The 24,859-nt window shown below is 36.4% G+C and overlaps 1 protein-coding gene across 4 annotated transcripts; it reads right to left on the bottom strand.

Moving 5' to 3' along the window:
• Nucleotides 1–1,138: 1,138 nt before the first annotated feature.
• tmem63ba (transmembrane protein 63Ba) lies at nucleotides 1,139–24,851 on the bottom strand. 4 transcript variants are annotated; one of them, XM_014005977.1, is made up of 25 exons: nucleotides 24,546–24,851; nucleotides 16,633–16,863; nucleotides 16,343–16,422; nucleotides 14,574–14,615; nucleotides 14,228–14,290; nucleotides 11,681–11,783; nucleotides 11,559–11,596; nucleotides 11,292–11,434; nucleotides 10,554–10,605; nucleotides 10,362–10,470; nucleotides 10,204–10,274; nucleotides 8,884–8,964; nucleotides 8,683–8,806; nucleotides 7,864–7,997; nucleotides 7,630–7,767; nucleotides 7,246–7,399; nucleotides 7,023–7,129; nucleotides 6,847–6,933; nucleotides 6,691–6,756; nucleotides 5,997–6,159; nucleotides 5,751–5,856; nucleotides 5,421–5,588; nucleotides 4,729–4,844; nucleotides 4,579–4,641; nucleotides 1,139–3,534 (listed from the first exon to the last, which is right to left on the bottom strand). In XM_014005977.1, the coding sequence occupies exons 2-25, from the start codon at nucleotides 16,837–16,839 to the stop codon at nucleotides 3,355–3,357; spliced, it is 2,595 nt and encodes an 864-aa protein (XP_013861431.1). In that variant the 5' UTR covers nucleotides 16,840–16,863; nucleotides 24,546–24,851; the 3' UTR covers nucleotides 1,139–3,354. The 4 variants fall into 4 exon arrangements, with proteins under 4 accessions (XP_013861431.1, XP_013861433.1, XP_013861432.1 ...); XM_014005979.1 differs by lacking the exon at nucleotides 14,228–14,290; XM_014005978.1 differs by lacking the exon at nucleotides 14,574–14,615.
• Nucleotides 24,852–24,859: the final 8 nt, after the last annotated feature.

Below are 24,859 nucleotides of genomic sequence, written 5' to 3'. Positions count from 1 at the left end.
GTTTTGTATATTGAATTTGCTTTGTTTTTAAATGAAATGAATGAAAAAAAAACAAACGAATCTAATTTCTAAATGCTAAATAAGATGCAGTTTGGAAAAAGTTGTATTTCTTTAAAGAATTTGTGAAATAACATTTTTTTAAAGAACATACAGAAAACGTCCTTCGCTTGGACCGTTTTGAATTTTGGCCCCTTTGTGTAACAGAGTTGGAACCTCTGATCTATGTCTACATTTAAAACATTACATTTTGTTAAGAGTTGTTACAATCTCAAAGGGACAGAGATGTTTGTGAAACCTAGATTTCAAACCAGTTTGAAGGAACGGTGTTAAGATGAAATAAGCTGGAGAGTGAAGTTAAATCAATGTTCAGATCAATGTTAATGTTTAAAAAAATGATCAAAGTTGGTTTGTTGAAAGAATATGAAATAATGTATATCTGTACGAGGTGGTGCTCGAGGAGGAGTTAACATTTTTTATTTGTTATTTAAAGATTATTGTTTGAATTAAGCTTTTGGAAAAAAAAGGGGCGGAGGTGAGATTTTTTCATTCTGCTGCCTTTCATTTTATTTGTGATTGTATTTATTAACCATTTCATGTATCATAACTGTAGTTTTTTTAAATGAATAAACTTTATAAAGCAGMCAGCGTCAAAGTATCCCTAAAGAATTAGTCCCCTCTTTTTTGTGACTRTTCATACTTTTTCCTAATCTAAAGAAAATGCAGATTTTCAATGTTTGYTTCCTCAATACAGATCCTTTTTGTTTKKTTTTTTTCTRTAAAGGACTATAATTACAAGCATTTTGAAGGCACAAGTTGATGCAGTGTTCATGTCTGCAGCAGTGCTGGTTTGGAGGTTATGCAGAGAGGAAGCTGCTGGGAAAAATAAATAAATCTCTCCACCCTATTTTTAGACTAGTTGATGTATTTTTTCCACATTTGCACAAAGCTGAACCTCCAGTCTCAGACTTCCTAACAAACCTGCAGAAGAAGCAGGACGATCCTGGTATTTGCTGGATTTTCTTCCATAGAAGAGCCAATATAKGATGGATTTAGGTGCAACTGAAGTAGAAACTATTTAAATAACTGCACTTTTTTCATGCAACTACAGTTAGAAGAAAGAAAAAGGATGATCCACACATTTCAACTGTGTAGTTTTTTTTTAGACATATTACTTCCTTTTCTGAGTACACAGTAGAGACAACATGTTAGCTTGGCTGTTTACAAAAAAAAAACATTGCATGTTTCCAGTTATTCGGACTGTCTATACAGAAATAATGAATTAAAAAAAACACACACAAACTTGGAATTCTCTCCTCCCCGAAAACTAACTGCGACGCTGACAACTCTGCTCAAATGAAATGCTGAGACATTTAGACCAGTGACTTTTGTTACAGTATAAAAAGTTCAATTCCTAAATAGCATGAGAAACTATTTTATTTTTTTAAAGCTGTAAAAATACAGCGGTCATGTTATGACTTAGAGGCCACATTCATCTAAGAAAACAAACAAAAAAAAATTGGTATAAATGTACATTCAGTGCTGAGAAGCAGAAGCTGCGAGTCGTCTCCACAGGATTGGTTAGTTCGACGGGAAACACCGACAGATTTACAGAACAGTCACCCAGTCCTGACCGGAGGAGCATTAGAGGCTTCTCTAAGTTTCGGCTCTAACAGGAACTATAAGAACAGCCACAGGTGAGGGTCAGCTCCTTGTGTCAATCATACGAGTGACAGCAGGTTATTTCCATTAGTAGTAGCTTTGATTTGTTTGCTAACTAGTTTAGTGCGGCAGCTAATGTCTTCACGAAGAAGAAAATAAGATAAAGCAACAAGATGTTAAAGATCCTGAGCAGGATGATGACCAATCGTTAGTGGATTCGTTTATTTTGGTTAAATTAAAAGAAAATAAACAGTTTGGTACGAATGACGCCCGTTATAAATGTAGTCAACTTTAAACCTGCGTGCTTTATAATCARCTGTGGAGTAAAGTACATGCCTGCTGATAAGGCAGTAGTGTTTTAACACTGGATCTGAGATTGGAATCTGGTTCTTCATTCTTTGTGAAGGCTGAGGGGATAAATCGTTGTTGGTCATCACCTCTAACTCTTATCAGCCTATGTTTGCAAAAAAAAAAAAGAAAAAAATACTCAATTTGAGTCATTAATCTACACTTACGCATTAAGTATTGACAAAAAGGAACTTGTAACAAAGTGCAGTGACCACAGGAACTTACAGTGTACTACCTACATGATAAAGTGTGTAAATATAAAAGGGGGTGGGGCTTACAGAGACAGAAGTTAAAACTATGAGCAGTCGCCTAATGCTTATGAGAAAATCGCTACAAGGCGATGTAAACATTAACAAAAAGAACTAGTCATACTGTCGTTTGAAGCTGACCCAGAAAAAGAAAAAAAAGGCCTTTACTCTTCCATCTGAGCAACACAAAAGGATCCAGACTCTCCACACAGGGATTTTCTTCTACCGGGGGCGGGTCAGCATCAGTAGCAGCAGTCCATCAGCAGCAGTCCAACACAGGCTCAAGGACTGACAGAGATCACCAGTGTAGTGTGCCAAACTACCACTCACTTTTCCACAGTTTAGGGGTACATCAAACTACAAAGTATTTAAAAAGTGTCATGCCTACAAATAAATACCAAGTCCCAAAAAAAAGGCTACTTTACAAATCTAGAGTTTTAGAGCTGTACAGAGTCAAAGCTTCCAGGAGTGTTAGTAGCATTTTTTTATAAGGCTTCTAAGAATTTGGACAAACGTTTTTTAGCACAAACTAAGCCATCTGCTGACACGAGAGCTTCTCTCTATAAGCTGCTTATTCATGAGAAGCATCTAGAGCAGACAGAGATACTGGCAAAGCGTTATGGGAGGGGGAGAATCAACAACGAAAAAAAAAAACCTTCCATCCGTTCAGTTTGCATGCTGTACCTTAGTGAAACTTGAGCTTACATGTTCGTTCATTCAAGTGCAATAAAGTTAAGAGATCACAGAGAACTCCCCTTAAAAGGCCAAAAAAAAAAAAAAACTTCAAATTGTGCATTAGTGTCCTCTTATCTTGGKCTTTATGCAGTGTTTGAGGCGTGTCTCACTGACAGACACAAGGGGCTGCCTTTGTATCGTCAGRGATTCTCACTGCAGGGAAGTCGTAGATGTAGTTTGACGAGACCCAACGAAGACGACGTCCATGAGAGACGATCCTTTTAATCCAGAGTAGACAGTGTGCTTGTGTTAGTCAGGGTTCGGTCCCTCAGAGGTTCAGATGCTTTGGCGAACTCTTGGTTCAGTTCCACGTTTAATTCACATATTTTCAGTGCACTCGTCACGTTTAAACSCGGCCTCAGGATCAGTGCCGCACCTCGTTATCGATGAGGCTGTCCTCACCGGACTGGAAGTCYGCGTTCAGGCCATTTTGAACGTTAATTATCTCCTCGTCCTGCGAGGACCCCTGGCCGTCGTCCTCACCGCTGCCCGATCCAGCTTCTTCCGAATTCGGATCTTGGAGCACTTCGGCGATGTACATTTGCTGAAAGAGCGAATATAAAATAAAACCAGACAATTATTTTGTGTTTTAGGGAATAAAATGAGAATTATTGAATAAAATATGTTCCTTCCTTTCCCTTTTCTTACATGTCCAAATGTTTTTCAGCTTCTTAAGTTCACCAATTTACTTTTAAAGTTTTATGCTTGATGTGAATCTTTAAAAATTTGATAATCTACATTTTTTCCAGTTTATAACGCTATTTATTTTAAACATTAATTTCCACTTCTTGTCTTCTCAGTATTATACACATTTAACACGTTTTTTAAAGAAAATAGTCAGATTTTTGCAGCTCAAGTTCAGCTTTAAATGGAGTTGATCATTATCCATGAAAAGTATTTTTTAAACAGTTTATCTTCTGCGTTTCCATTGACCATGAAAATGCGCAAATTAGAATTTCGAAAATACATTTGCGCAATGGAAACACGTCAATTTCGAAGAAACATACGTTTTTCRACAAAATGTTTTTTGCGCTAGGGTGAGGTCGTTTTTTGGCCGTATCGAAATTGGTGTATTTCGCAAAACTACAATGGAAACACTTTTTTCGCATCACGGGAGTCACGTGATCAACAACCGGCTGTTTCTACTGGCGAAAAAGACGAAGACTAAGAAGGAAAAGGAAGTAGAAGTAGTAGCAAACTCACCGACTACAATTTCCCAAAAACACAGCATACGTAGCCGCTCCCAGGTTTAAGGGGCTCGTCACTCGAAAGCCTCGATAAAAGACGTCTCCTCTGATGGCTGATGATGAGCGCTAGTGTCGTGGTAGCAATATGCATGCCGCCATGTTTGYAATGACTTATCACGAGAACAAACGTATTCACGCGTGACTTTAATAGCATTTCTTACTTAATGGAAACACCACAATTGCGAAACTGTGTTTTTTTTCAACATTACCAGAATAACGACAAAGTTTTGCGCACATTTACAACGGAAACGCAGCTTATGTTATTTTTCTTCATTCTGCCTCCTGTTACAAACTTGAAGTTCATAATATTTTTAAAGCAGAAATAACTTCTTTATAGTTACCTTATTTGTAGTGCAAGGACGTGCTGTTCTTCCATTCTCCACCCCATCCAACTCCTGGTCAATCTGCAGCAGAAAACAAAACTTTATTTCTCTGGCCTGAAACAATGAGGAGTACTATTAGAGAAATAATCAGGAAATAAATATTACAACCTTGTAGTTGTGGGCACTTAAATACTTAAAATGTCCGAAGCAGACGTGAGAGAGGCAAATTATGATGGTGATGACCAAAACCACGAAGGTAAACATGGATGTTGCAGCCTTGAACCCTGAGAGACACACAGACGGGTTTGGTTTTATATTCCACACTGCAAAAAGTGTCCATCTTATCAAGTTTTAAAATCTTATATCAGCCAAAAAGTCTTTTTGATCTTGTTTTGAGACTGATTTACTAAACAAGAACTGACCGTGTAAGAATAATAACCTTGTTTTCAGAATGTGTAAGGTTATTTGTCTTGTTAGCCTGAAAATTTGACTCAAATTAAGTCAAAATTTTCTGCCAATGGAGTAAAAAAATTTTACTTGGTAAGATTCTTGAAATAAGAAAAAATTGAGTCAAATCAATAATTTCAAGAATCTTACAAAGTAAAATTTTCTTACTCCATTGACAGAAATGTTTGACTTAATTTGAGTCAAATTTTCAGGCTAACAAGACAAATAATCTTACACATTCTGAAAACAAGATTATTATTCTTACACAATCAGTTCTTGTTTAGTAAATCAGTCGCAAAACAAGATCAAAAAATACTTTTTGGCTGATATAAGATTTTAAAACTTGGTTAGATGGACATTTGAATCAGATGTAATTAGAAGAATTTGTCCAGTAGATGGAGCTGTTCTCTCACCAGAACGAACTGTGGAAAAGAAAAGAAGCCAAAAGAGACAAAGAATGGGAGCAGCCACCACTTGGTTGACGGCTCCAGAATGGATTTTCTTGTCCAGTTTGGACGGCAGATAGGCGTAGTACATGTTGTACCTGTCAGCTAGGTGTTTGAGCAGCATGTACATCAACCCTGCACGGAGAAGGACAAGGAAATCAGCAGAACTAATCCAATTATTCCTGCTGATAAGCCGTTAAAGACCATAACCCCTGGATGTAGCCTGCCCTCTGCATGACTGCCCTCCGGTCATCTCGTCTGCAAACTAACTGGATTTGAAACGAGGCTGAAACTCACCAAACGGGACGATGATGGGGCAGGTGATGCTGTAGGTCATGACCACAGTGAAGACGCACATCATCCAGGCGTAAGCTGCTCCRAACTGAAACTCATAGGCTTGATGCTAAAAAGACACAAAGCACCAATTTTATTACAGATTTATTTATTTTCGACACAAATAAAACAGTTTTAAATGGCAGTTGCCAGTACTTTTACACTGAAAAGCCAAACTGCCACAGCCAACCGACCTGGATCAGAACTAACCTTTTTGACGTTCCTTCGTTCTGCTGCAGAGCGAGCCAACAGGAGCCGGATCATGTACATGAGCAAACCGGGAATCCTCAAAAGGTCGTTGGCGTTCCCGATGAACGCAGACGCAATCACGTAGTTCACAAAGAAGGCTCCGTTGTCAGGAAGGAAAACACACCTGTGAACAGAAAAAACAAAAAAGTAAAATGACGAGTTGATGTCTGGCTCTAGACTTCTACAAAGCAACACTGCAGGATGTTTTAATAAGACTTAATATCAATCTGATCAAGCAAAATGTGGCTAAACCCAATGGATAAATGATGAACATTTATAACAAGAAAAAAATAATCAGCTGTTTATATTTCAGTCTAATTTCATGGAAATTATTTAAAAAAAAAAAAAGGAAATACAGCTGAAACCAAGATACTCCAGATGAAACGGAAATAAAATTACACAGTAATATCAAGACAACAATTTTAAAGCTTTATCTGTCAGAACAATCAATAAAAGAGCTATTATGAATAGAAAAAGAATCTATCACATTATTTTGATATGGAAAAGCTTTTTGTTAAAAACCTCATCTGCCTCATTCATAGTAAATGAATAAATATTAATATCTGCCATGGATTTGGTCACCTATTTACAGCCTAAATCTGTCCCTTGGGAGCAACAAAGTCGCATTAAACAGTCATAAAACTGGTTTACTTACTCAAATCTCACTGTCGCTTTTGATAAAAACTGTTTGTCAAAAAGCCACCGGAAGAAAACATCCAAACTGCAAAAACAAAAACGTAAAAAATAAACGATTAGCCAAAACACAAATCCAGAAAAATAACTGAACTCATCTTATGGATGGAAAGCAGACCTGGTGAGTCCGAGAGAGGGCAGCAACAGGACCATGAAGATTAGGAAAGTGTAGCATTTATGCATTGTAGTTCTGTTTTCTCCTGACCTGCAGACAAACCGTTTACACAATTAAAAAAAAAAAAAACAGGACAAAGCAAGCGCTTAAATTTCACAATGAGGTAAAGGTAATCATACCGAGTCCAATGGGCTTGAAAGAAGGCAGAGTAGTAGACGATGGTGGGAAGTAAAGCAGAGAAAGACCACAGAAGGAGGGTGGGGAAGAACTGGGTGACGATTGGATTCTGGAGGACAGATCAGAGACAAAAACACATTTGTGTAAAATGTTCCCTTTTTTCTTTAGCTCCTATAAAAACACAGAWTCATGTGATTCTACTAATCAAAGACTGTTAGCACTGACATTCAGGTACTCCACTGGTTTGGTAACATTGAAYTTGTCCATGGTGGAGATGATGAAGGCAGGGGTGGTGAGGAAGAATAAAAGAAGGAAGAGGGCACAGTTGATTATGAGGCAGCGGAGCCACCAGGTGGCTCCTCCCACTGACAGATGCTCCCTGTGGCGGGGGAAAAAAAGGGGGGTTACATAGTGGTCAGACTAACACAGAGTGATGACCTGCAGCTATGGAAACAGCTGGCCAGCTAAACAACTAAACCATCATCATCATCATCACTTGAGGTAACAGAGTGTTTCTAAAATAGGATGAACTGCTCGTCAACATGACAAAGAGCAATAAAATCTAATTCTGCATTATTGATTTCAGTATATGCTTGTATGTGTTCTCACCAGTAGACATTTTGTGGATCAGGAGCGTAGCTGACGGTCCAGTTGTGTACGTTCAGCCTGGAGCTGAACTGAGAGTTTTTGGGCTCGCGACGGCACTGACAGCCCTGAAACTTGCAAGCATTGAAGTCCTTTAAAATTCTGAGGAAGAGGCGTCCGTCCAAACAAAGAACAGACGTGTTAAGAGTGGGCAGAGAGCGCGAGCATTAGTCTCACAGACACAGGAAATTAACTTACATAGCAGTTATGGCCTCATTCTGAAAGGTGACAAAGGCCATTCCTAAAGGTTTCTTGTTAACCTTCTCCCTCTCTTTCCTGTATTCGTCTTTTAGTTTTGCCTCCAGCTTAGTATAATAGCTCACAGCCTCTTCCTAGGGAAAAAAAATCAAGTTTATAGAATGTAAATTATTTTTTCTATGCATCAGTATCAGTTGAGACATTAGTTATGGATTTAATGATAAGACAAATGATGTAAACACTTTAGACCAATAACAGATTATAGGTTTTTGACAAATGTTCTGGCATTTCTCCAACAAAATGCTTTAAAGTGCCTGTGACATCAAATATTTATAATAAATATGAATGCATGTTTGAAAAGACGACATTGATAACTTATTGTAAATAAAATCTCACGCTGTTGTGATGAACAGTTGAGATATTTGTATGTGAAGCAACAGGAAGTGATGTCATAGAGGAATGTCTGCATGTGAACAGAGCAGTGCTAACATGGCTAACACAGACTGTAGAAAATAATCTGAGGTTTCTTTAGATTATTTTGACTCCATCAGAGAAAGAGGAAGAAGTGTCAGTGTGCAAAAAACAAAAACCAGGCACTTCCTTTAGAGTTCCCCTTTGATGTCACTTCCTGTTTCACTTTTGTCAAGTTACATGCAGTAGAAAATGGCAGTTATGTGATAAAACAGTGTATTATGGCAAGTTTCTTAAATATAAAGATGTTTTTACTTCTTGTATTCGAAGGATATGCTTGTCATGGACACTTTAGAGTGTTGGTTTAGAGTGCTGTGTCAGTATAAAGTTGGAATGTGTCACTCTGACCTGCTCACAGCCTTTAATGATACAACAGCAAAGGTGTCCACAGGGTTTTGGATTGATCATGGTTTTGACGTGTTCTTTGGCCTGCAGGTCAAGAAAGAACTTCTTGCTGCGCTCGGCCTTCTTCCTGCATACAAAACATCAGCTGTGTCAGAGAGAGCCATGTCTGCCACGGAGCAAATAAATCCATTTAAACACAGATACCGTTCAGAGTTGAGATACATCAGCTTGGCCACATCAAAACAAAGGCGAGCATCCAGTACACTGCAGTTCTCATATGCTTGTCTATTTTTAAAAAAAAGAGGTAGTGAGGAAGAAAGTAAAGAAAGTTAGTTATTTTTATATTTTATTCAAAGCACAAAAGCAGAAACACTTTTTTAAAAAGTACAAAATCAGCAATATTTAATTAAATTAGTTCCATCTCATATGAGAACATTTAACACTCAAAATCAGATTTTCTATTTTTTTTAATCTATAAAAATACTTCCAGTCAGGATTTTTTTAATGCAGAGCAGCAAGAAACTAGATCATTTGCATTTCTTGCACAAATGCAGTGTGAATGCTTAACGCTAAATGATTTTTTTCTGAAAAGCTGAAACTTAAATATAGACTTAAAAAATAGGTCACAAAAATACTGAAAAAACATATTTGCTGAATTAAGCAGTAAGAATTATCACAAAAAGGTGACATTAGCTTAAAAAAAGCTTAAATTAGCTAAAAGTAGCTAAAAGCTGAAAGAAACAAAAATGATGAGTTTAGCAGAAAAGCAGAGGTTAAAATGACAGCTAAAACATAAAAAAAAATTAAAAAAATAAATATAAGCAAAAAGAAGCTGAAATTAGTACAACAGATTTAAAGAAGCAGAACCAGAACAAAAGGTAAAATGAACAGTGAAGATTTATGACTTTTCAGAGTTATAAGGATGTTGAAAAAAGTTCCATTCATTTTCAAAAAAAGGAGAAAAAAAAAAGGGCAGTCAATTTCATATCAAAATATAAAATGATGACGAGCCAAAAGTCATATCCGGAATATCTGCTCCCTTTCATTTTATTTTGATTTTTGATTTGTGTTTTTTTTTTTTGTTTGTTTTTTATTGTATATAGTTATTTTTAAAATGAAATTAATGTTTTTTTTAACTGAACTGAATCCTAAAAGGATATAAATTGTTAAGAGCACAAAAATTACAAAACAAAATGCATGCCAAAAAACGTACAGAAGAAATGCTTTGTAAGAATTCACACAATAAAAATATTTGAGTCATACWATTCAACCAAACAGGAAGTGAGTCAAACACCCCCTCTATTAGAGCATCTTGACACATGACTTGTCTAATCCTGCTCAACCGTTTTCTATTACGAACAATTACACAAATAAACCCGCTATTGTTACATTTTACCCACAGAGTTGAGGAGAAAACAGCAACTTTAACAGGACAAGGCACGACTCTCATACCTCCTAATATGTCAACAGAAGGCATGGCTCTTACTAAAACAAATATCACTGCAAAAAAATGAAAATACTTACTCAAAATGTTGCTTTATTTCATTCTCCTCGGCATATTTGGAGATGCCAATAACAAATAAAGTGCGCTTCACCTTCATGGAAAAGAAAACATAAATCACTTAAACGAAACAACACACATTTTAAATATGAAGAATGAGTTTTATTCTATRAAAACTTACCAGATCGTCCTCTTTGTAATGCATCTTAGACGTGTGCCGCCTCATGCTGTACACAGTCAGCAACAGGTAGAGAAAAGCAAAAATCGTGTGCAGCCACAGTAGTGCATTACTGTGAAAATAAAATGGGTAAGAGATTAAAAATGTATATGCATTCGGTAAATGAAATGTAAATGAAGGGTGAGTATTACTCACTCTGCAGTCAGATTAACAATTGTAGTTCGCCCAAAACTATAAGCATCATTAACTGTGGGGAAAAAAGGAAGACAAATAGGTTGTCATTTCAATTAACTAAACAAATAGTAAAATCAGATTTTATTTTAAAAAAACGTAACTGGGAAAATAAATTCTGAAAACAAGATTATTCTTACACAATCAGTTCTTGTTTAGTAAATCAGTCTCAAAACAAGATCAAAAAGACTTTCAGGCTGGATATAAGATTTTAAAACTTGGTTAGATGGACATTTTTTGTAGTGTATTACATCCTCAAAATGTGTTTATTTTTTCTCCACAAATAACCCAAATGCTGCTCAATCAGTATGAAAATAGCAGCTGTTACCATCAATAATAATAATAATAAATACATGATATTAAATTAGCTCTGCATGGTAACGTTAAAATATAAATAACTTAAACCAGAAGCTCACAGCTGCTACCACTACAGAAAGAGAGAAAATCAACATGTCAATCCAACAAAAATTGATTGACAGCTGTAAAGTTAACTGAATTGTAGCAGTTTTTGTGTTGGCTAGAATCGATTAGCTTTGGCAGCCATCTTGAATTGGACCTAATTTTTTTGGTTTTTTATGAATCCAATAACTACTTTCTCTGTTTAATATCCAATAATTAGTTCATGAGGTATTTTGCTAACGGCACAAACGGACAATAGTATTGTCTTGTAGAAAAATGAAATAAAAATAGTTTTCAGTTCACCTAGCAGGTTTCCTGAGAAGTTAACGGGGAGGATGATGCCCACAGAGAGCACACCCACTGCAATCAGCAGACCAATGATGTGACGCTGGAAGGACAAGTAATGCACTGCATCTTCACCACACTTCTCTCTTATCTCGTCCTCCCTTCAATAAATAAAAAAACAGCAACTTTAGAGTGGAGCAAACTATTCAACCAAACAATCCCATGTTGTGTTTTATCCGTGGTACAGGAGCTCATTTTCTAATTGCTGTGAAGGAGCTAACTCACTTGATGCGAAAGACAGAAGTCAGCCAAGAGCAGAAACCCTACAGGGGAAAAAAAAAAACTAAATAAATTAAAGTGATCCAGTTTTTTTCTATTTTATCTTCTAACACGTTTGTTTTACTCACATAGTCTCTGTTATCGATGTCCATGGAGCTCGACACAGAGGTGAGGCGCTCGTAGCGTTCGGACATCGACGATGGCTTGGGTGAGTTCATGGTGGTGGCAGAGCTACAAAAAACATGAACCCAGTTACACAAAAACCCAGCGGGGCCACAGAGTGTACATCAGTGTTAGTTCACTATGTCTCAAACCAGAAGGTTTACATTCAGTAAAGAGGTAACAGCACAAACTGTACAGAAACGCATCACAAGGAGAGGATCTGGATCCACATTTCATGCAGTGCTAGGTRTAAAAAAAAACAAAAAAAAACATCAACACTGCCCAAAAACAGGTTAGAATACACCCGCGAGCCACTTCTTTAATTACCTGTTAACACAGGTAATCAACCAATCACATGGCAGCAACGCAGACAAGGTGATTTGCTGGAATTCAAACTGAGCGTCAGAATGCATAAGGGGCAGTGTTGTAGTACTTGAGACCACTTTTTGATGGTCTCGGTCTCAGACTCAGGATTTTATTTCAAGACCAGTCAAGACAACAACTATGGAAATATTACTTACGTACCAGAATATTGTGCGATTTATTTGTTAACATCTTTGCTTTGATTGGATGTAAAACATACGGATTAAAATCCATGGCTTATTGCTAATGAAATATTGTTGTTACYTCTGTCACCCATCCCCAAGAAAGACGATACAACTCAGCTACATAAATCATAAAGAACATTTTGTAAAACATTCAGGAGAAAGCAAACAGCAACTTGTAAATTCTGCAGTGCTTCGCTTTCAGAKACGGTGAGGACTACGTCAAACCTTTAAGTCACTTAGAAAGGAAGCACAAGGCAAGGTAAGCTATGTGTCAGTGATGTTAGCAAAGCTAGCTAGCTAACATCAGATATCTGCTTTTTGAATGTTTTTTTCACTTTTATTCACTATTCAATAATTTTTACATTTGTTTAGCATAAGAATTTTTTTTAACTAACATGTTTTAAACACTGCATTATATTACAAGTTAAAACGTTTTAACCAAGTGATGATAAGAACAGAACCAAAGAAATTAAACATCTAAATTTGTCTTGTCCTCATCACTCTGGTCTTGACTTGGTCTATCAGGTTAGGTGGTCTTGACTACAACACTAAAAAGAGGGGATCTATTTGAATGTGTCAGTGTTTTCACACACAAGCACCTCTGGGGTTTAAAGAAAATGATTTTTTAAAAAGTAAACTGCAGTTGTGTGGACAAAAACATCTTGTTTTAGTCAGAGGAGAACAGCAGACAGGTGTGAAGGGCTCGACACACGGGAGGCGACGTAGCTCGCTCTCCATTCATTTCCTATGGAGCCTGTGCTGTGAGGCGACAATCGCTTGCCCTCCTCCAGCTAAGCGACCGGCGAAAATAGTGCATGTGAAATTTCGCACTCGTACACGTAAACGTGCACACGCGAGCTTGCGACGAGACATATGAAAGTTGAAAAATGTTGAACTTTTGTCGTTGTCGCTTAGCATACAACCAATCAGCGAGGGTTTCATTGACTGACCAATGAGAGGAGAGTATGCTACACACTGCAGTTAGCTAACACTTTCACCAAGTTATTACTAAAAAGCTTTGTGGGAATTTAATGGCACCAGGGTGAAGTTTATGGTAAGTTTTTCCTCATAAAAYTGTATCTTGATGTGTATTTGTTTTTCAATATCATTAGCATCGCAAGATTTGTTTAGTTTACACGTCTGTAATGCACACCCGCCTTCAGAGTCAAGAACCAATCAAATTTTGTGAGGACAAGCGACCTGAGAGCRCGATTCGSAACGCTGCCGTCACYATCGCGTCCCGTGTGTCGGGTTTCACCTTGGCTGCGATGACAGCCGTTAATCGCTGTAGTTTGTCGCTGCCCGTGTGTCGAGCCCTTGAGAGAACAGAAATAATCTCAAATAACCATCGGGCCACAAAAAAGGTTCCATTTCTTCCCCATTTCGATGCTCAGTTTAAACTTCAGCAACGTCATCTTTACCACATCTAGATGCCTAAATGCAGTGAATTGCTGTCATGTGATTGGCTGATCCTTCATTTGTGTATAATTAAGTGGCTGATGAGTGTATAATTCATTAGAGAAAAAGCTCYGTAGAAAACATTAAAGAAACCCATAAGAGATCAAAAGGTGAATGTATGAAACTTTTCCAGCAGAGCCACAATTTTTTTTGGATGAAACAAAGCATCAAGAGCTTATTCATTTACTACCACATGACATTATTTTTTTAACAAATCTGGAAATTTTAAACAGAACTAAGGCTCTGTTGGAAATGATTAAGATTCCTACATGAAAGTATGACGACATTCAAGGCTTAAGAGCTCTAARAGTGAGGATGAAGGAGAGAGAGCCTGAGGCTGGAATCATCAGTCCTCCTCTCCCACATTCCTGGGAGAATGAGCAAAAGGTTATCTCAGCTCTACCAGACGAAAATAAATAAATAAATAAAAAGTCGTGTATGAGCCTGTCTAAAACATGAAAAAAAAAAAAAAAAAAAAAAAAACAGATCAGGGAACTAAACAGTTACCTCTCCCTGTTAGCATCCTGTCTGTGTGGCTCACGCGGCACGCTCATACAGGAGAAGTTCATGCTTCATAAAAGAGGTCAACACACAGATTAGCACACACAGATCTGATTATGGCAATGCTAGAGGACAGGGACACCCAAAAGTAGCAGCACAAGAGCAACGAGGAGAAAGAGAGWAGCTAGCAACCTGAAACCGAGAAATGCCTGGAAGAAAAAATAACCAGAAAGAGTTAACAGCAGGCTGAAACTCACTGCAGCATGAGCAGAAGAGAAATGAGTTGTGAGTCACGTTAATCAGAAGTGAGAAGACAAAAAGGTAATGAGTCTATAATGTGGAGAGAACATACTATTCCCGATCATCCAGACGACTGTATCGTTGTTCCGCTACTCTAAAAGAAAAAAGAAAGAGCAAAATAAAAAGTGTTTAGCTTAGAAGAAGTGTTGGGACAGCAAAAAAAGTCAAAAACACATTCAAGCTGTATTCCAACACGCATATCAAAGAAGCCTTCTGTTGAACATAATTACTGTTTGTTTTATTTAGTGCTTTTTTATTTGAGTTGGTATCGTCGCTTATATAACATCTTGAGTTGTTGACTCTTTAGCAGCTACACATATTTTTCAGGAGTTATAAAAAACTAAAAAGACAATGCACAGAGTAACGAGATAAATTCATATCCTGCCTTTTACAAAAGAGTCCCGTGCTGCTGCCCCCCTTCCCATCCTCCCACCATGTTACAGTCCCATTCTTTGCTCACACACAGCTGCGAAAATAGTGCGACTGCGACGTAACACGAACACAGCTGGAGGATGTAGGCACTGGAGCACTGTGTCAAGAATTTTCCAGGGTTCACAGTTAAGGAAGTCCGTAGTTTCTGGTCTCGATTGCTGTGGGATGGATTCTTGTTCACATGGAGACAAACTAAAACCACYGTTCACACTCGTACTCAGACGTAGTTACCACTGGTCTGTGGGAGAAAACTCACATGTGCACAGGAAGAACATGCTAGCAACAATTCTCAAATTCTTTCTGAGTCAACATTTAACACTGGAGTCTGAGGCTTAAATGCAGACTAGCTTGGATTTTTTTTTTTTTTTATCAACAAAAGAACCAAATTTTTTTTATTTTCTTCTTCATGTCATGCTTACTCAATCCAGTCCAAGTGACAAAACTCACATCAAAGTGCATTAATAGAAAAACTGCTGATGCCGTCTTCCTGATTAGAGAACTGACCTTGTGATGTCTGCTTTGCTTTTATTTCCTCCAAAAAGTCAAAACAGCGTTAATGACAAGAAATCAGARAGACATCTAGTAAGTTTGAACTCTTTAAGCAGGAGTCCCTAGTAAAGTTATGAGTTTGAAAATCAATGAAAAATGATAGMTGATGACTATTTAAATATAGACTCATGCAAATGTAATTTCAGACAAACCTCGTGAGTAAAATTATCTCGTTAGGCGGCGCTAATTGAATCAAAGAGGGTTGGGAAGAAATTGAAATTCCATAAATTTAAACAAACAAAAAAAATATCCAACAGTTCTGAACTATTTAATCCTCTTGTTGTTTTGACCCAATGACAGGGGTAAAGTTACTCATTGCAAAAAAAGTGATTTATACTAAATGGTGTAGTTTAAGTGTTTACTTCAGTAGTTTTCCAGATTATGCGTATTCCTAAAATGCARGTACGCACTCAAYRKAAACAAAGCACTTTTACTTTTCACTTCGGCTCTTTCTGTTGCTAAACAAACACGCGTGGTAGATGGCAGTTCACAAAATGTGCTTACAAATTTATTATTTTTAAGGACTCAAGCACCCATTCGAGAAAAATATTTAGCAGAGATAAATTTAGTAAGACGTCAAGTCATGTGTTGTTTTACGAAGGACAAACTCTTAGACAAAACTACAAACACAAGTTTTTTTTAAACATGACAATGTCTTCCAGGTATTATTATTGCAGAGAATGTATTATTCTTATGAAAAAATGTGTTTATAAAAAAATAAAACAAATGCACCACAGTGGATATTTTCAGTGAATGTTAGGCATGATTTGAAGTTCCTCATGATTTCTAAGAAATAAACCTGAAAGCCTTGACATGTAATCCACAGGTCTGTGTTGTTACCTGTCAGCATCGTTCACCAGAGCAAGGCGCCCATAGTCCCACGCTTTTTTCCTCAAGATGGAAAACACAAACAGCAGAACCTGGCAGAACAAAACAAAGTGCTTGTTGACACTACTCCTACCATTATTTACGATACGAAAAACTACAACACAAAAGTTACATAACCACTTTGTGTGGAAACATAATTTCCAAACACTTTCAYAGAAGTTTTTTGTTCTTTGATTATTATTATTTTTATTAAAAACACAACTGCACTGATTTGCAATCTAGGTTCTACATGAAACACTCACCAAAAAGCACATAAAGTCAAGAGCGAGGACAGTGGGTACCCCACCAAAAGGCAGTCCTTGGAGTACTGTGCTGCGTATTCGAGCCGAGTAACAGTAGTCCTTATTGGTATCATTGGACGGTGATGCTGTGGTGCAGTTCTGGGAATTGGAGCACCCTTGCACCCCGGATATGGTCATGGTCACCACTAACACAAACACCCAGTACATCACTCACTGCAGCATGCCGAMAACCTGTACACAAGTAACATGTTTTACAACTCAATAATATTGTATTGAAGACACCATAATAACACTGTGTGTACTGTGTATATCTGGTCTATGTATCCAGCCTAATGACAATGGGTAAAAGACAACAATAAAGATTAGGTCAAACAAGATAATAGGAAATTATTTTTCCTACACTGGAACTAATATTTTTGTCTTGACTTAGTCGAATGTTCCCGCCRTTTATTTGACCACAAACAYRACGATGGAAAGAAAATACAGCCGTCTCAAAGGATTAAACATATTATATATTACTTGCCTATGACTTACACACAGCACGCAATAGGAGTGCACTGATTTATCTGTCCCGATTTCTTTAATTTTGGGGGATCAGCAATTGGCCGATACTTTAGTGAAGCCAATCTTATCTACCTCCACAAAAGGTCTGAAAATCAGCCAGAGTCCTCATTGTTCCTGCTGTGAAAGAGGGCTGTTGTCCACTTAAACAAGTTAGTATTGTTTCAAGGGTTTTGTTAAATATTTTTCAACAAAATAAGATTGGAACATCGAAGGTGTACTGTGAACTTATAACACCTGAAAAGGTCAGGCTTTTTAAAGATCAGTGACCAGAAAGAAAACTGCAACCTGTGCACCCCTAGTTAACAACACTTCCCCTACGATTATCCAAAGAGGTGGTCCCACAACGAAAACAAAAAATGCTCATACCCCCTCATGAAGATCATGGCATGTAAAAAAATTAAATGTCTGTATGACTTARGTTATAATTCGTGTACACTTTCCCAAGGTCAGTTAGATGTGGTGGCCTTGAATTGGGTTGGCTTTAAAAGTTAACCAGATGTCARTGTACAATGATTACTTAAGGGTTTCATTAAAATCTCTTTAGTAATTAGAGAAATATATTTTTTAACCTACAGACAGAAATCACGCCAATAGTTAAGGTCAAAGTTTTAAGAAAAGAGGTGGCACAGCGTGTAGCATTCAATGTGTTGAGATTGAGAATGACTCAGCTACTACCACACCAAATTCTGGCTTAATATCTGTGAAAGTGTTTGAGTTATGGTAATTTTGTGTTGGATGTGGCGACCTTTTTTAATTGCGTTGACCACAAAAGTTGGCAAGTTGTAGATGCACATCTATTAATTACTTCGTGAAGGTTTTATTAAAATCCATCCTCTTGTTCATGAGCTAATTTGCTAACGCTACAGACCAGAGAATACAAACAGAGACGGGATAAAACATCTCCTTGAGCAGTGGATGATAATAAAAATGTTCTCAGAAGAACATGGGCACAGATTTAAAAGAAAGGCAGCGAGTCAAACAGGAACGAGAAGTGAACAGATGTGGCTTGTTGAGACAAGTCTGCTACTGACTTAATTTATATTACATTTCCTAAAAAAAACTTTTTTCCACTCTGACACATTTTAGAACAAAACACAGCAGCACTAAAAAAAACAAAGATTAGTTTTGAGCGTGTTTAATACTGAAGAAACCTTGATCTAAATGACAGGTATAGGACAGAGGTGTCCAACCATTCTGGTCTTTGAAAATGCGGGTTGCAAAATATTCTAGATCCGGGGTGTCAAACTAATTTTCATCGAGGGCCACATGAGCGTTATGGTGGCCCTCGAAGGGCCAGTTGTAATGAACTTTGACGTTTCATGTTTAACTTTGACTTAACAGTGTTTTAACTCCTCTTTTATACACTGATAAGAAMTAAGTGTATGACTGACTAAATCTGAAATAAATACAGAAATATTTAGTTTATGTTTGATGCTCACTTTAAGCAGCTTATTTTCAGACATTAATACTCTGCTACCCAACTAAATTGCTCAGTTACTTAAAGCCAACAGCTCAGGGAAAGAATTTATTAAATTTTTTTTATTTCGTTTATTTTTATTAAATTTATTTTGTTGCATTTAATCATAAATTTAAAGTTTACCAATGATAGAAACAAATTTCATACTATGTAAAAAAATGGGGGGTTTTTTTGGACACGGGAGTCACCCACGGGCCACATTTGGCCCACGGGCCTTGTGTTTGACACGTGATCTAGATCAACATCCTTTCCTTTCGAACTTAGCACAGAAAATTAAAAAGTGAGGTACACTGTATATCTCAGCTTTAGTTTTTGAATTTGCAACAAATATGTCAATAAGTTGTCAATAAGTTGACCATTTAAACTTTGCATATGAAAAGGAAGATAAATTCTAATGCCAGATAAAGACATATATAATTAGTATCTGTAGTTAGCTAGTCATCATCAACATCAGCTCTTTGGAAATACCCTGAAGGTACTATACAGCTGCTCTGCTTTGGCAAAAAAAAAATTTTATGCTAACTACACGACAAGCAAACAAGAGAAAACTGTATATCATGAGAGAAGGAGAATGTTTTCCCTCTCAAATTAAATGTTAAAAGCTAATCAATCAGATCCCCTTTGAAACTTTGGTTTTTCTGCATGAATTGACCAAAGACGTGGGAAGTCACGTAGGTGTTCTGCTGACAGCTGACGGTTTTTTATTCACCCTCTCCAGTTGCACAGCCACACTTGTGCCCTTCTACCCACAACTCTCAGCCGCATCCACAATGCTGCTCATCTGCCCCTAACACTAACTCATTTATCCACTCCCTGGAATGCTGTGATATCACTGGAGAGATGCAGCCAGAGCTGAACAATAAACTGACAGAGACCACAGGGTTCAAATGGACCGGGCTCAACCCAAAAAAGCACACAGCATTCTCGACTTGTCCCCTCAACAATATGGAAGACTTGACTTGCACTGCATTTGTAAAAAAATTAAATAAATAAGTAAAAAATAAGATTTTAAAGGATGCAATTCTAAAACACAGCTGTCTTTATAAACATTTGTAACCATGTTGAGTCTATAAAGACACCATCTGGTAACCTCAGTAACTAAAATAGTACATATATCTTCCTTTAAATCAAAGTTTTTTTAACAAGTATATCTTTGGAAATACAAATTTAATTCTAATAATTTTAATTTCCAGTGAAATTGAACATTTTTCTCTGTTATGTGCCGTAAGGCCAAAGAAAATCTTTTGTATAATGAATGGCATCATTGTAAAGATTGGGGATTCTTCTTTTTAAATACAAATCAGGAATTCCCGATGACATGAACATAGGTCAACAAGTGAGTTTTCAAACAGAAGTCAAGTAAAGTAGCTGATGTTGGATCATGAGATGAACTTTGGGTCACTGCTCTATTGTATAAGTCGGACTTGCTGCAGTTTTGGTTCCCTGAATGACCAAAAGTCATTTTCCTTGTTAAACCATTCCACATCAGCTCAGCCTTTCTGAAATATCAGCACCAGATCAGTAACTGGCTTTCTAATTCATCTTGCTCATACAGATTCTTATCTATATTGTTTTCGGTTTCAAATCAAGCCAATCCTTTAATTCATCATAAGCTAAATATTTGAAAAAGCTTTGTTGTTCAAAGCTGTAAAATAATAGGTTTTGTCATCAGGTTTTAGCTGCTGCAAAGCAACAGTTTTCCCAAAATAAAACACACAAACACAAATTATGTGCCACTAAAGTTGTAACATACTCTTGTGCCTGTTTTTCTGTTACCCATCATGCCTTGTATCGATGTGGCATAAGTCAATGGGTTCAACTTAGCTGGGCGTTTTTGTGTTAGTAGCTGCTTAACAAAACCTAAAACTCCGAGACGACAGAATCTTTATTTGTTAACTCTTCAGGCTCTGCTGGCGTTTGCATAAAATGAGGCATTTTATGTAATGTTTGATTCTTCTAGTACAAAAATAAAAATACCACAACAGAAGCTGCATGAATAAATATAATCAGAGTTGTAAAGTAACTAGGTTCAAACACTTATTTATTGTACTTAACTAGATTTTTTGCCTATCTGTACTTTACTTGAGTAATTATTTTTCAGCCTACTTTTTGCTTCTACTTCTTACATTTTCACACAGTTATCTGTACTTTCTACACCTTACATTTTTTAAAAAGACAAGAAGTAGAAAGTCGTTACTTTTATTTCATTTTTGCTTGTTTTCATTCCAGCTTATTATTGTAAAAAATTAAATACTATCCATATAAATCGTGTCCCCTAGATAGAGTGAATTTAATTGTGGTTGAATGAGAAGTATAAATATATAAAACTCTGATACCATATTAGTTTGTACAAAAACAAATCATGTCACACTCCAGCAGGTCATAATCATTAAAATAAAAGGACTGTACTTAAGAAGTWTTTGTATTTCATGAATTATATTATTGCATTTGGCCGCAGCCCTCAGATAGATTTTGGGGAAATGTTTGTGCAGACTTGATATATGTAAATAAACTGAAACAGCTCGACTAGTGCATCTTAAATTTAACATCAATTAATTATTTTAATACAACAGTCATTTCTGCATTTTTGGGGAGGTCACCTCCTAATAAATGTCCTTACAGAAAATATAACTTCTCATTTTAAATAAATACATTTACTTAATACTTAAGTACAAAAAGTATCAGATACTTTGACTTTTACTCAAGTAATATTTCTAAAGGAGACTTCAACTTTTACCAAAGTAACTTTTTGGTAAGATACTTGTACTTTTACTCAAGTATCACTTTGTGGTGCTTTATACAACACTGAACATAATAAGAACAATAGGGCTCAGGTGCCTCGAAGAAGAGGTCAATCAAATTTTTCTATGGCAGATACAGATCTTTGGTAACCAAAGGCCGATATAACACTGATATTTTTTGTCCATATTCATTTCTCAATCACACAGTTGAACTAAATAAATATTCAACACTCCTTTAAAATAATGTGTATGCTTAAAACTTGCTTTAAATGTCTAAATTGTTGGCTACTGTCATCTGGTATCAGCAGCTTCTGTATATTAATTTTCTTTCTTGTCAGTTGATTAAATATGTACAGATATGGCCAATTGCCATGTGGTCAATATCAGCTAATTACTGTTAGTTGACAGATTAATCAGTCTACTTCAATCTGTACAATGATTATGGAACATAAATGACATTTTGATTAACAGAAGCAATGTCAATGGACACATTTTTTTTGTTAAGCCCAGAGACAACAATGCAAGTAATGCCAGTCTCGCAAAAAGCAATACAAGTAGTTCYAGTGATGCTAAAAATGTGTAAGTTTGTGTCGTGTGGACCCGGTGCAACATTCCCCAGGAGGGAGTGTACCCATGATGACTTCCCAGAAGTCATACTGGAAAGGGATTCTCAGTCCAAACATGAGTTGCAGATGCAACTCTTAAGAGGTGGGTGTCTTACGGAAACTGTTCACTGTCTTTATTATTTATAGTTTCATTAATATTTCAACATGAAATGCTTCTAGCAATGTTAGGTAGTAATGTTGCCTAAGAGGGAGTTGGAACAAATGTTTTATTATTTTTAAATGGACAAAAAAAAGAAAAAACGTTTGACATACAAATTTCCATAACACAAGTTGCCCGTTAAAACAAGGGTCACAGGGTTGACTGTACACAAAACACTGTTGCTACAATAAAAGACAAAAAAGGCAGTAGAAATTTGTTAGATACAAATAATTTCTGCTATGAACGCTGCACAAGAAAACCTTTTAAACTTGAGTTTTATTTGGACCATCCTAGAATCAATTTATAGTATGTRTTAAAATATTTTAGTAGACAAAACGTAGGGCCACTACCAACAGTTTAACCTTAGTTCAAATCCAGACCAATTTTTAAGCCCATTCTACATTATCTGATGTTTTTGTTTTAATAATAAGGTGAAAGTTTTGTCAAAAGAGAAGAGTAAAATCCAATGAATTCTGAAATAAATACAAATATGCTAGAGTGACTACAGTTTTGTAGTTAAATCTGGTGAAAAAAAAAAAGCCACAACTGCAGTGGGTTCTAAATGAAGAGCAATGGCCGACTGTGTTTTGTTTAAATGTTCTTCTTATCAGGAAAGTTAAATTATATCAATGAGCARGAAAAACATTTTACATCCATTTTAATCAAAACTCTGAACATGGTTATCTCTAAAGCATGTTTCGAAGTCTTTGTTTGCTGCCCTGACAATATAACTAAATTCAGCCAAATTTGAAATAACAAAATCTCTCATTTTGTCTCAAAGTAACAAGCCAAGTCATTAATTCTGGCACCACTCTGGTCTGGGTTCAGCAGCATTACAAGCCCAACAACTAAAGTCAGCTGAATGTACAGAATCACTGGGATATTCAAACTATAAATTCCCCTTTTTATGATGCTGGGAGCATGTTCCTTTAAAACAAAGGCAAGATTCATTTGGTTAATTTGTGAAACAGGGGGTTTTGGGAGCACAAGATTTATTTATTTACACATGAACTGTTCCTTAGTCCAGATTAAAAATCTTTCAGRTGTATTGAAGAAGACTGTATCTGACTCACCCATCAAGAACAAGAACTAAACAAGAAATAAATGCTCTAATGTCCTAAGGATGCCACAGTAAATCCATGCAGTCATCAAAACTAAATGCTCTAAAACCATTTGATTTTTCTTGGCAATTCTATCTACCAAAAGTGCCTCAGATGTTTCTAATTAAGTTTTCATTATTTGAGTCTGTATAAATCTTATCGGTAATTTAAAAATTAATAAAAACACACCCTATTAGAAAGGTGCCTGGCCTATTTAAACATCGGTGTATGAGTACGTATGTATACATTGTTTTGAATCCATTATTTCTAGTTATCTTGTGAATTTAAACATAAAAATTTTAAAAAATCAACAGCAATGACAATAGTATTTCTTACTTGGATAACTGGATTGTGTGGGTGCAGCTCCATAAATGCAAAGTCTAGTGGATTTCGATGAGACATTTAAAATGTGACTACAAGAGAATCATAGGAGAAAATGTTTTTTTTGACAGTAACTTAATTTAGTTTGATTTATAACTATTAAACTATTTAACTTTGTCCAAATGACACTACCTTTTTTATTATTTTTWGTAATTACTATTATTTTCACTGCATAAATAAAATATAAGGAGAGTATAATAATATCTTCATATTAAGCGTTTCATGAGCTCTGCACATGAGAACACTTAGATTAATAACCATCACTGTGAAGCTTTGACAAGTATGGTATGTCGATGATGAGGTCAGTAAATCCAAGCATAGTTTAGCATAATTTGTTTCCAAACTTGCCAAATAGCTGGAGAGAAAAAAAAAAAAAAAACAGCTGTAGGTGTAGCTCATCCTCAGCCGCTTATCTATGACATATCGAAAGCACATCTCAGAGCTAATATATAACAAACCTGTGTTTATGTTTGGCTTTTTGGATACTAGCAAAAAGGAGTTTATGAAATATTATATTATTGCTAATGCTAATCACCATATTAAATATGAAAATCATGATATGAGATTCCGGGGGAGGATTAGAGTAAATCCTGGGTTAATTAATAAAATGTTCTTATTGACACAGCACTTTAGTTGTTACCAATACCTAAATAATAAAAACAACTCTCATTTTAATCCATTATGACAATATTTAATTAATGAGAAGAACAAACTGTTCACGCGACATTCGGATCAGTTAGCTTCAAGCTAAAGGKTTGTGTTCAGTTTATTGTTCTGACAGCATCCATTAGGTTCATTTACAACGACGCCGACAAGCTCGTCTTTACTGCATATGAGAACGCTGCAGGGCTTATTCCTTTGCCGATAGACAACAAAATCACTTACCTTAACTATGATACGCAGCAGAAGGAGAAACTGTCACGCTGCGCTAATAAGCTAGCACTCAGCTGCAACACCGGCGGTGACGACTGCTAACATAGTCACGAAATAACAGGTTGAAGCTATGACAACTGTCGGATTATTTTACTCCGACGACTTCCGGCTACACAGCGCGAGGACAACAAGTTAGTTAAACGGTTGAACTAGCTTAGTATTAATAAACATATCCGCGCAACCGCGGTCGTACAAGCCAACCGGTTAAACAACTATCACTGACCCGACCAGTCCAACTACTGCCTTACGGTGTTAAGATGTGGTTA

Source organism: Austrofundulus limnaeus, unplaced genomic scaffold (genome assembly GCF_001266775.1).
Source record: "Austrofundulus limnaeus strain Quisiro unplaced genomic scaffold, Austrofundulus_limnaeus-1.0 Scaffold33, whole genome shotgun sequence".
Taxonomy (NCBI): domain Eukaryota; kingdom Metazoa; phylum Chordata; class Actinopteri; order Cyprinodontiformes; family Rivulidae; genus Austrofundulus; species Austrofundulus limnaeus.
Note: the sequence above shows the minus strand (reverse complement) of the source record. Positions and strands in the feature narration are given on the sequence as shown.